This window comes from Peromyscus maniculatus, chromosome 9 (assembly GCF_049852395.1).
Source record: "Peromyscus maniculatus bairdii isolate BWxNUB_F1_BW_parent chromosome 9, HU_Pman_BW_mat_3.1, whole genome shotgun sequence".
In the NCBI taxonomy this organism is placed as follows: Eukaryota; Metazoa; Chordata; class Mammalia; order Rodentia; family Cricetidae; genus Peromyscus; species Peromyscus maniculatus.
Window position 1 is genome coordinate 77132721 of NC_134860.1, and position 12054 is coordinate 77144774.

General features: G+C 41.7%; 1 protein-coding gene across 1 annotated transcript in view; it reads left to right on the plus strand.

Moving 5' to 3' along the window:
* Window positions 1–12054, plus strand: part of Vwa8 (von Willebrand factor A domain containing 8) — a 340258-nt gene that overhangs the window by 155346 nt on the left and 172858 nt on the right. Inside the window, exons 18-20 of the mRNA XM_006989556.4 lie at window positions 2852–2958; window positions 4621–4727; window positions 10492–10563. Coding sequence (XP_006989618.1) covers window positions 2852–2958; window positions 4621–4727; window positions 10492–10563 — 286 coding nt within the window. The remainder of the gene's footprint in view (window positions 1–2851; window positions 2959–4620; window positions 4728–10491; window positions 10564–12054) is intronic.

Sequence of the window (12054 nt, forward strand, 5' to 3'; positions counted from 1 at the left end):
AATAGAATACTGTAAACATAATAAATAAATAAATCTTTAAAAAAAAAAAAAGAAAAAATACTTACTTTTCACTTTCTTAAATAGACCATTGCATGAGATGACTAATTTTCCCAGTGTTGTTATAGGACCACAGAAAAGGTCTGTTTTTATCACCTTGTGATCCTCTGGAAGTGGAAGTAACCACTCAAGCCGCGGTCGTATTCATGCATCCTCTGTTGACTTTACCACAGCTACAGTCGGGCATCTTCCTGCCAGCCTCAGGGTAACACAGAGGCAGGAAGGAACCGAAAAGACGATGGGTTTGTGAAGTGCATTTTTTTTCTTTTTAATAACCTCTTTTCATATTGAGGCAATGAAAAGGAATTGAATTTCATTGAGAATTTAAGACAAAAGTGAAAAGAGTTTCATAACATACCAGTGAAGCCTTTCATTAAGTAGATGATATCAAGAGAGGCGGCCCAAGCTGCCTGGCATTGGACTGTCTTCCATTCACACTCTCATGTGAAATACGGAGGAGTGAATCCTTCACGACCTCTGCTCTGCATGTAACTCCAGGGGCTGCATCGTTCAGTTTCTAGATACTCGAAAACCCAGGGTCCATAGCAAAGATTTAGAAGCTTGAGACATACTCAATTTGGATTCTAAAAGTGCCTCTTTTATAGAAGGACCAAAGGCCCCTGTAAGAAGAGTTCTAGTCTGTTCTGTTATTTTACATTACATTGACTTGTGCACTTTTGAAACATTTTGGAGAATTGATTCTTTAGTGGTAAAACTTTGGACAGAGCTATAAGAATCCAGTCAGAAGTAAAGATTAGCTGTCTTGAAAAGTGAAGTAATGAAAAAATAATTTCTGTCACCAAAAAGTGAGTTACACATTTTTTAAAAAAATTCCAAATGATATAAAATTAATAGTATGTGTGTAAGATTTCCACTTTGTACACTGTTAATAATTAATTCCAAAGCCATAAATCTGGTAACTGCTCATGTCCACTGTTCAGCAATTATCGACATGAATTTTTTAAATCATCTCCAGGGATGGTTTTGCTTACAGAGACTGTCTAGAGAGTGCTTGAACATAAAAATGGATTCCATTTTTTAAGAATGTGATTAAAAATATCGAAACGTCTTCTTTCAGCTTTTCTCTCAATTCAGTTAACTGTAAGTCTACTAGATCTTAATAGTCACATTTAAGTGCATTTGGTATAAAATACTGAATTCCATTTGTATAACTGCCTAAACTAAATACCTTCAAGCTTTGAAACCACATTAATAAATTTCACATAGAATAAATAACCACATATTGCAAACTGCGTTTGTCAGGTAGACCATGCTATCTTGTCTAGTGCTGTTTGTAAATTTAAGAATTCTAATCTCAAGTACAAATTAATTCGTTCTACATTCTGCGTCGGACTCCTGGATATCCATTGTGCCCCAGTGTTCCCTGAAGCTCTGGTTAGCCCTGACCGCCACCCTTCCCGCCCAGCCTCCCATTGCGGGGACTGCTGCAATGTGCTTACCTCCTCATCTGTCTTTCAGAGCTAGTTTTAGATCTAATGTTGATATCCCCCTCCCATATCCTCCCTCCTCTAGACTTTAGACAGAAGGCCAGGAATGTTCCACTCTAGGGCCAACCTGAGGTATGTGGGTCGGCTATGTGGAGGTCAGGGGTACCAAGAATGCTTAGAAAATTTGCAAGTGGTCCATAGCAATCCAGGCGATCTGATAGGTAGTGGTAAACAGGCCCTCAAAGGGCCTAATATTCCCAGACTCTGGAACACCTGTGAGAGGAAGGTTGAGCGTGATGCCTGCACAAAGGCGCAAGAAACAGGACACACAGTGAGGTTTGGGGGATAAGGTGGGTGCTTGGTTTCGAACAGCAAAGCAGTGATGGAAGAACTGTGATGGTGTGCTGAACTGATAAGACATAAGCCTGGAGGTATATAAACTTGCCCATGATCTTACAGGACCCAGGGGAGGCAGTGGGTGAGACCATGTCTGGTTTGCGGCTCAGAATCTTACAGGGACAGGGAACAATACCCCAGTGTCTAGCACTCTTTGTTCACAGGCCTTCTGGCTCACCCCAGCCTTCTACTGTAAGGGGTTTGTTCTCAAGGGAGGTGGGGTCCCTCCACAAAGCTTAATACTGTGTCAGCCTGAATTCGGATGGTGCATTCTGGATATTGGAGCACACGGCCGTGGCTCATACTGTAGCGCAGCTCAGGCAGTCACTGACTGAAGATCCTTCCTGTGGGTTCACTGTGGTCATAAATTCTAAACATAACGTTGTGTAGAAGGAAACTATTCCAGGCCATGGTGCTTATGGTGTCTTTGTAGCTGATGACTGTCTCTGTCACTTACCAGATTGTTACTTTGACAACATATTTATAAAATAGGTACAGGAAGGCAACCCAAAACCAGATCATCTTTCATTCAGGAACTTGTGTTAGAAAATAAGGAGAACCTCATTGATTCCCTTCTGCTGATTTAAGTTTGTGATTGCCAACTTAGAGTAGGCTAAAATGTTGCTTTTCAGTTAAGAAAAAATTGATATACCAGTTGTACAATAAATAAGAAATATGAGGCACACAAAATCCACTTATGAAAACAGGTGATTTCATCGTAATCTACAAAATGTACATGAATAAATATTGCGAACTACAAATAATCTTAGATATGAAACATTGGCTTTACCCATACTTTGAATTTGTATTTATGCTAAAATTTTATATGCTTTATATTTCATAGACAGTTTCTCCTCAGTGGGTTGTAAATAGTGAAGTATGTGTGTTAAAAGATACTTAAGAACTGAAGAAAGACTGAGTTCATCTCCACTCTCCATCCCTCTTACTAGGTTCTTACCAAGCCTGGCTAGGTCAGCCCTGGAGAAGAATCTGGCAGATGCTGCAATAGAAATAAATACTGAGGATAGCCTGGAGCCAGAACTGGAGAACTACAAGTGTAAGTACTTGACTTGGCTATATTAGGTGACATAACAATGATCAAACACTTTGTGCCATTAGTTTCAGTAAAACCCTTTTTAAAGACCCATTTTGTTTTGTGTCTGGCACTGAAGAAGTGACTCCAGTGCTTTCCCTAAAAAACAATCCAAAAGCCGTTTTCCAGCTCAGCTTTAGATAGCACTTCTTTCAGTGAATACTAGCCCCGCTCCCCGCCAAGAGTCAGTTTGGAACTGATGTCCTAAAGGGTTGGAGAGTTTTTGTTGTAAATCAACGTGTCTAATTTTGACATACGCTTTTCCAAATGTGTTTTGCCATACAGTTTAGAATTGTTTGCTTTGTCCAACATTGGTGTTTTGAGGGCTACCAAGTTTCTTACAGAGCATGTCGGAGCATTTTTTAGGGAGGCAGACTAATGAGAGCCGGCTGTATGCCCTCCCCTTCCGGTCCCTCCAGTCACCCACTGTGCCACACACCCCCCTTCTGCACAGCCATAGGAGAAGCTGGGAGTGGGGAGGACCGCACACCCCGAGAGTTTCCTGTTCTGCAGGGAGAACACAGGGAGATTTCTGTTTTAATGTACTTATCGAAGCACAAGTAGGACTGTTCTCCAACAGGGCTGTAACGGCTGTGGTTGTGATCAGTGTTTTAGTACTGTGGCTACACTGAACCAAGAATTTAGTATTCAGGAAATTGAATGACTTTTTTAAAAATAAAATAATAAATTTGATACTGATGAATCTGAACAGATGTGCAGAGGCCACCAAAGAGACAGAATAACCATGGGCCATGTAGAATCTTAATGTTACTTGGTTGAAGCTGGCAACATGTCCAGAGAACGGCCATGTCATCAAGATGGTAGATTGCTCAGTCAGGGAAGGGTCATCACCAGCAGTGTCCATCTCAGCTTCCTGTAAGGGATAGGGGGTCCAAACGTGGAGAGTGTTCACTTGACTGGTTTCATTCGTCTTGAAAGCTACCGATCTTGTGGGGAATGCATCTAATTCCTCCCCTTGTCCCGAGCCCAAGCTCACTGAACAGCCATCTCATAGGGCTTAGCTCTCCATGCAGCAGGTCTCTCTCCAAGTAACATGATGATGGCAGTCGGTGTAGCATGGTCATATGAAAGCTGTACCTAGACTGCGATGCCGTATCTTCCAATTGTAGCTTTTTATCAAAATATATGTTTATGTTCCTGAAATTATATTTGCCCTCAGCTGTGATGGCAAAGCGAGGCTTTGAGCCTACAAGACTAAGAGCCTTGGCAGACTTCCTCGAACAGTATCTCCCTGTGAGACTTCTTGAAAAGCAGCTAGCCTGCTTTCTCCTGAAGGCCTCTATCTACCGAATGGCCGTGTTCTGTGAACTGAACCCTAACGGGTGTTGGTGGACCTGCTGTTATGTGTGTTATCTCAGCAGATAGGTGTGTAAGTTGGTTCACGGTCACATTCTTGCTCTTTTCCTTTGCGGTCTTATATTGGGTCTACAGTATAAATTGAAGAGCTACAGGGTTTTAGTTTATTCGTTAGATGTTTAATTAAAATCCTAAAGACCTCACAGGTTAGAGAAGCTGCCTGGCAGTGTGTGTTGGCCAGACGAGGCTTCTCTGGATGTTTGCAGGACATGGCTGTGCCTCACCCTCTGTCCTGTACACACTGTTCAGGTGAGATAGTGTCCGGGTCTCTGAGGATTGGTGCGGTCAGCGCTCCCGTGTACAATGCCCAGGAGAAGATGAAAGTGCCTGATGTCCTCTTCTACGACAACGTCCAGGTGAGGGCGTGGCTTTGTGGTCTCGGGCCAATCGCATCATAGTCGTCACCTCTGATCCAAATGACACCAGTGTTTACTTGTAGTCATGATATCCTACCTTAAGTTCAGGTGAGGCCAATGAAGGGCCGACCCTTCTTAATGACAGTGATGAGAAGGTTTAAAGTTCTTCCGGTGGTTAAAACTAGAGGAGTTATGCTGTGGATTTAAATGTGTGCATGGTATGTGCACACACGTTTCATGACTCTGCTTGAGGCCAGGAAAATACCTTACTAAGGCAGACAGACAGACAGACAGACCTCCTGGCTCTGACTTTGGCTTCTAGTTAAGACATTTCTGTAGCTCACCGAAGGTGTGTCTACGCAGGCGTTCCTCCTCTTCCCTCTCCTTTGCTGCATTTCCCAGGATTCCCGTGTTCCCTGCTCTGCCCCTTTCTTCGGCGGATCGACTGTGACAGGGCCATTGCCCTCACAAGCTGACCACTAGTGTGGACTGTTTCCCAAGACACAGAAATAAGTTGGAACTTCGCTTCTTTAAGATTTGGTTTTAGTAAATATTTCTGAAAATGTCTTTTTCTGTTTCAGTTATATATTTCTTTTGTAATAAAAGCATATTTAGTTTTTTGTAGTTCTTATTTGCTAATCTGCCTGTAAATAATTACATTTACAAATTATGTTAGAATTTACTTTACCTTTCTAAGGAGTTAGCAAAATTATAGTGCATTTTCTTTCACTAATTTTATTCATGGTTCTGAGTATCATAATTTATGTCCCTAAGTGAGATTAATAGTATAAACGTATCCAGGCAAGTTTTTTCTTTCTTAATAAAATACCTTGATTTAGATACTTATATATCAAAGCTGTAATTATTTTTTTGCATAGCAAAAGCCTTTCAACTGCTTTTGCTTGGTTTCATTCTACGATCAGTTAACTGATGTGTGCTTGCTTTTTCTTTACGACTATTGCATAATCAATATACGAAGGCACAGAAAATCAAGTTATAGAGATAGAAGGAATACTCTTATCTATGATGTAAAAACAAAAACCTTATTAAAAGAAACAATAGTGGGCTGGAGCGATGGCCCAATGATTGAGAGCACTGGCTGCTCTTCCGTAGGACCCGGGTTCAAGAAGGACCAGTTGTGCCTTCTTCATAGGCCTGATATTCCTCTAAAGCCATACAGCTAACCGGAGGTAGACACAGGGTTTGAGTTGGGTCTGTCATCTGTTAACAATACCTCACTACTTTTCACAAATTTCCCTGAAGGTATAGAATAATGAATATCAGTAGCCAGTGATTATAGCTCTTATGGTGTAAGTATGCCAACTCTAAAAATAATCCAAATGGGTAAAAATTATATTATTATCATCTCTATTTTAAAGCTAGGAGGAGAAGGAAACAAACACATCTTTATGCAGGAGAAGTATTTGAAACAAACTTTATTTTAAACTTTAATTCAAATTAAATCAATTAATTCTTTGGAGACGAGGTCTCCAAAGTATTCCCAGCACCCACATGGCAGCTCACAACTCTCTGTAGCTCCAGTTCTAAGGGATCTGACACCTTCACACCAATCTGACACCAATGCACATAAAATAAATTTAATTTTAAAAAAGGAACAATAGTATTTCTAAGCAGCACTCTCTGTCCACATTTCACATGCTGTCCACATAGCAGAAATGAGAGAAAGAAAAAAACACTGTGAAATTGTTATAAGTAACAATAGAAAAACTCCAGAATAGTTAAGGCTGAAAAGACTCCAGAGCATATAAGAACGTAGGAAGTTCAGTAGGGAGGAGGACCATTGTGTCCTTGAACAGTGTCTGTTGCCATGGTACTGGTGACACAGACATTGACGACTGCAGATCTGCAGTGAACTTTCCACAGACGCCCTGAGGGGCTTTGTGTAACCCGTCTCCAAATGTCCCTATTCCCGCAAAGCGTAATGAATCAACCATTAGGAAGGATTTTAGTTGCTACAGTTCCGGGGATGGGACTTGATGCAGTCTGCTCCTGCAGTAGGTACTACTGCTTCATTTATCCTGTGCATTTTAGAAGCAGGACTCTTCAGTGTCACAGATACAGGCTATATCCAGTCCATCTTTCCTGTGATGTCCTGTTGTCCCTTTACCACAGTGCATTGAAAATGGTCTGTAAAACGTTTTTCCCCTGCTCTTTTCTTTATCTGCTGTCTTCATTGAAGTTTCTAGCACATTGGAAATAAGTGTTGAGGGGATTAAAAGGGATGAATAAGATTTTGAGCATCCATTCTAAGGAGTATTGTTTCATTAAACCCTTTAATATAGAATATGACCCTTGGAGCAGTAAATAGGAGAAATTGGAGAATAATGAGATTAATAGCTTTTTAATAAGCCCAAGGAGCTTTAGACCTGAAAAATTACACACCACACATCAGGCTTCTCCCTAAGGTATTGGGGTACAGAGATAAAAAGGTATACACACAAGCAGATGCATCTCCAGGACTCCATTGCTTTTCATCTAATGGAAAAACAGGTTAGTAAGTGCATATGTTACTACATAGTGTGATGAAGGTGCATGCAGGTTACTAAGGGAACATCAAAGAGATGATGGGGGCTGACTGGAAAGGTCTCCGAAAACTGGTTAACCAGGCAAAGTTGGGTAACTTAGGCTGAGGCAGGCATTTGCAGAACCTCGGTTATATACGAGAGAGACAGTTTCTTAGGAAGCCACATGTCCTTGACCTCAGTCCACAGATCCTTGGTTTCCAGTTGAAAAGTGTCAGGTGTTGAGGAGGGGGCATTGTCCAGGCTTCACTAATGACAGAATTGGGATCCTGGGGAAGGAAATTGGTGACAGATTGTAAGCACGTTTGCACTTTCACTAACTTTTTTCTTCACTCTCTAGTGTTGTCCAAGAGTTAGAAACCAGACAGAGATAGGGGAGGGGTGATTGAGACAGTCCAGGTCACAGCTAAGGGTCTGAATGAAATAAGGCAGTGGCTGTGGAGACAGAGGTCGGGGACACCTTGCAGCACTCCTTAGGTGCTAGAAATTGGGGACTTGGTTTCATACTCCCTCAGGGAGCACATCACCTGCTGGAAAGACAGAGAACAGAAAATCACTCCTGATTGTGCTCACATTGGAAAGGTAGTGTGTGTGTGGTGGGGGTGAGGGGGGTCGGGGTCGGGCGTGCACAGGAGTGTGAGGAGTGACCACTGCTCCCAGAGCATTAAGAGTCATCTCAGGAGCTTTGAAAAATGAGTGGCAAGCCTGTGAACAGAGCAGCAGCCGTGTCTGTACTGGGGAGAACGCACTTGCTTCAAGAGAAACGGAAGTTTCAGAAGCTAAATTGGCCAGTCAGAATCTAGGTCGGAGATGATAAACGCCCTGAATCCAGCTGTGCCAATAGAAAAGAAAGAAAATTCTCTCTCTCTCTCTCTCTCTCTCTCTCTCTCTCTCTCTCTCTCTCTCTCTCTCTCTCTCTCTCTCTCTCTCTCTGTGTCTGTGTCTCAGTCACTAAGACTTGGGTTTGAACAAGATTACCATTAAGAGCAGCGTGACCATGGTGATGTCACAGTGTGATCACAGGAAGAAGAGGATCTTTTTTAGTGGGGTAGGGGAGATACAGGAGGAAGAAGAAAGCTGGAAGGGGTCAAGTTTTGGATGAGTTGAGTTTAGGAAACTGGGGAATAACAGTCGTCACAGAGAAAGCCTGTAGACTACCTGCTTTACGTTATAATTGTCTACAGCTGAGACAATCTGAAGTTTTGTTTTTGTTTTACATTTGTGAGTTCGTGTACATATATGGGCACACATCTGCATGCACACAAGAAAGATGGCAACTTGTAGGCGTCAGTCATCTGCTTCCACCATGTGAGTCCTGGGACTGAGCCTGGCCCCTCGGGCTTGTAGGGCATAGCCATTACCTGCTGAGCTGGCTCATCGGCCCTGTAACTCTGCTCCGGTCCCTTACCTGGCTCTCAGGCAAGTCCAGTGTCTGCATAGGCACTAACCCACTCTGTCATATCCAAAAGAAAGCAGCCAGGAAGACGGTGAGAAAGAGCAAAAGAAGACAGAGCCGCGGGAAGATAGGTAGACAGGAGAACCTGCCAGTGATGCTGCAGAGACCAGGATACTCATTCATGTTGGCGGGGACCTTGGCTGCTGGCAAATGTAGTGACCGTCTGCAGCAGGAAGACAGAGCAGTAAGGAGACTTAGAGACAGACGGATGGTTCTTAAGTGTGGCCTGGCCATCCATTTGCTTCTGGGGACGTTTGTTCCTTTGCTTGAGGAAGAACCAGGGTCTTGAAATGACCACTTAGTTAAAAAGGAAGCAGTCTGCAGACCCTTATCAGCAAGATCCAGGGTGAGGGGTGCACAGGTCCTCCTCCTTGACGACAGTCATACCTGTTTACTTTTAGGATACTCTTTATTTTTACTAGTAACCCAGTGTCTCTTTTTCTTTATTTTTAATATATCAGAAAGACAGTAAGTGAATACACTCATTTTACTTTAGACCTTTTTAAAAATTTAGTTCCCTAGCGTATCCAATTTAAGAAAATTTAAACTACCAATATACTCATTATTCTTGAAAGATGGGGGAAAAAAGAACTTTCTTAGTTTTTATTTCATTACAGAATTTGAAAAGTTTTGAATGTCAAAAAATCAAGAAAAGCAAGCCAATAAAATTCTAGGAAATATGTATAGCATGTATATGTTATAAAAGGTTCATATGGTTTTTTTTTTCAAAAATAAGAGAATTTGAGTAACCTGAGCACTTTGGGCTGTTGTTGATTTAGTTGAGATTTCAAGAGAGACTAGAGATTTAGATTCTTCCAGGACACAGCTCTTTCTGCAGTCCCATGAGCCTTTGTAACCTACTTACCCATGTCCTATTTCCTGGTACACAAAAGAGCAATGCAGTCTGCTCTGTAGCTGCTGTGAGCAACTCTAATCTTGCCCTTTCATCATATTGTGTCATAATTCAAACGAAAAATAATGGAAGGTGAAAAGTGCCTTTCAGTTCTAAGGCTCTGCGCAGCTTTGTGAATAGATGGTTAAGCTAAGGGTGTGAGTGAGTGGGTCTCTGTTGCTGGTGCCTCATCTTGGACCTTTCCTGCTGTTTGTGTCCAACTAAGATGTGTTAGTTTTACACACACACACATAATTTATATGCTATATATATATATATATATATATATATACTTATGTATATAGTTTTAATTTTATCTTATTACATATAAAAATGTATATAAATATATATGTATGTGTATATATGTAAAGGTATACTTTTTTAAAAAAAGAAAGTCCAAAATGGAGGTTTTTGGTGGTATTTGTTTACTTAAATTAGCAAGCATCAATTTAAATATTACATTAAATTATAAGCCAATTCTATAGAAATGTAAATAAAAATTTTGCTTTGAATTATAGAAATTATTTGAAATATTGGTCAGTAGTTTGCTTAGATATTTGAAGTTTTCAGTATTGGTGACCTAATTGATTACTTATCCACATCATTAAATGTTTTTAATTACAGCACACGTCTTTAATCCCAGCACTAGGTAGGCAGAGTTTGACCCCAACCTGGTCTACATAGAGTATTGAGAACAGCCAGAGCTTCAGAGAGAGAATCTGTCTCAACAACAACAATAACAAAAATGTGTTTTGATTCAAGTCAGTTACTTATTTTATCATAATATATGCTCTGCATTCTAAGATAACACCTGTATAGCTAACTTTCTTCTTTGACCCTGTTTAAATCTTTCTTTTTTTTAATTTTTCCTAGCACATGGTAGTGATGGAAGACATGCTCAAAGACTTTGTCCTTGGCGAACACTTACTATTGGTCGGGAACCAGGTGAGTTATGGCTGGGAGCCAAGCACAGATGAGCGAATGCTAATGCTTCAGAAGCAGTAAGTTTCTTTTTGGGGGAATAAGGATTTGGAAATTCTTTTTCCTTTTAATAAAATGACAAATTTAAATTCACAGTATGAAATACCTTACCACCCAAAGAGTAATTTATAGATAGCATCTAGTCCTTAGCATTATCCCAAGGTTAACCATCTCCACTCATCTCCCATCACCCTGTCCATTTGCCCCGTGGTTGTCTGTACCTTCCCAGCTTTGCTACCCTAGTCACGCTCACCCCACCATCCCCTGCCATCCGGAGTGCAGAACAGGTTCCAGACAGTAGCTGCACCTCCTTACATGCTGACATCCACTCTCAGCCAGGTTAATGGGTGTACAAACTAAGTGTTTCTGTGTCTTTCTGCTGCAGTCAGCTCCTCCTTGCTCTCAGATAGAGCCATGCAATTTGCAGGTTGCCACCTCTGCCCACGGCTCCAGTCCAGGCTTTGATATGTCTGTCTTAGCCTGTGCTACCTTGAACCACCCAGACCTGCCTTCAGGTTCTCATCTCTTTGGTGTTTGGTTCATGCCTGTGCTTCTACCTGCGGCTCCCTCCCCAGCTCCCGGGAGGGACATCATGCCTCGTCTGAGCTGGCTTCCATTGTCGCCTCGCCTGTAGCCCTTCTTTTCATACTCGTTCTATGGAGCTGTATTTCATAGGTAGTGACCATCAGCCCAATTTGTATGCTCCACGGGAACAAGAACTGTGCTGCTTTGGTTCCTTTCTGTCCTGGGTCCCTAGCACATTACTGCTACACAGTAGAGGTGTTATATGTCTATGCTGTCTAAGGGATGGGTGGGCACTTAGTATTAGAACATTCTGATAGTTTTCCTCACTGAGTAGCACTTTGGTTTTTTACAAGTTGGTCTTAAGGGCAATCAGAAGCTTAGCCTTCTTTTTGTGTTTCTTGTTTTGTGCTTACATAAAAATACACACTCTTTAATGTATAATGTCTTAAACCTACAGTTAAAATTTTTACTTATTATTACTTTATGCATGCATCTCAGATCATGTTTGGCCGTCAGAGGACAACTTTTTGTTGAGTCAGAGTCTCTCTTCAGATTCCATGTTAGCTACTCACAAGCTTCTGGGTGGTTTTCCACTTCCATCCCACTGTAGGGGTGCTAGGTTTATAGGTACACTCTGCTTCTGTGTCAGGCTCTTTTACACGATTTCCAGGAATCAAACTTGGGGTCATCAGGCTTATTCAAAAGTACTTTTAGCTGCTCAGCCTGCTAACTGGCTTGAAATTTTTAAAACTGGAATCAAGCTGGCCCATCGTCGAAGGCGTGGATCTGGAATTTAGTGGTAAAGGTCTAGCAGCCAGTCTCCCACATGCGTGGACTCTGGCAAGGTGCTCAGCTTTCTGAGTCTAACTTGGCAGTGTAAACAGTATGCACTCAGCTGGGCTAATGTAAAGGTGACATGTGATAAAGCAT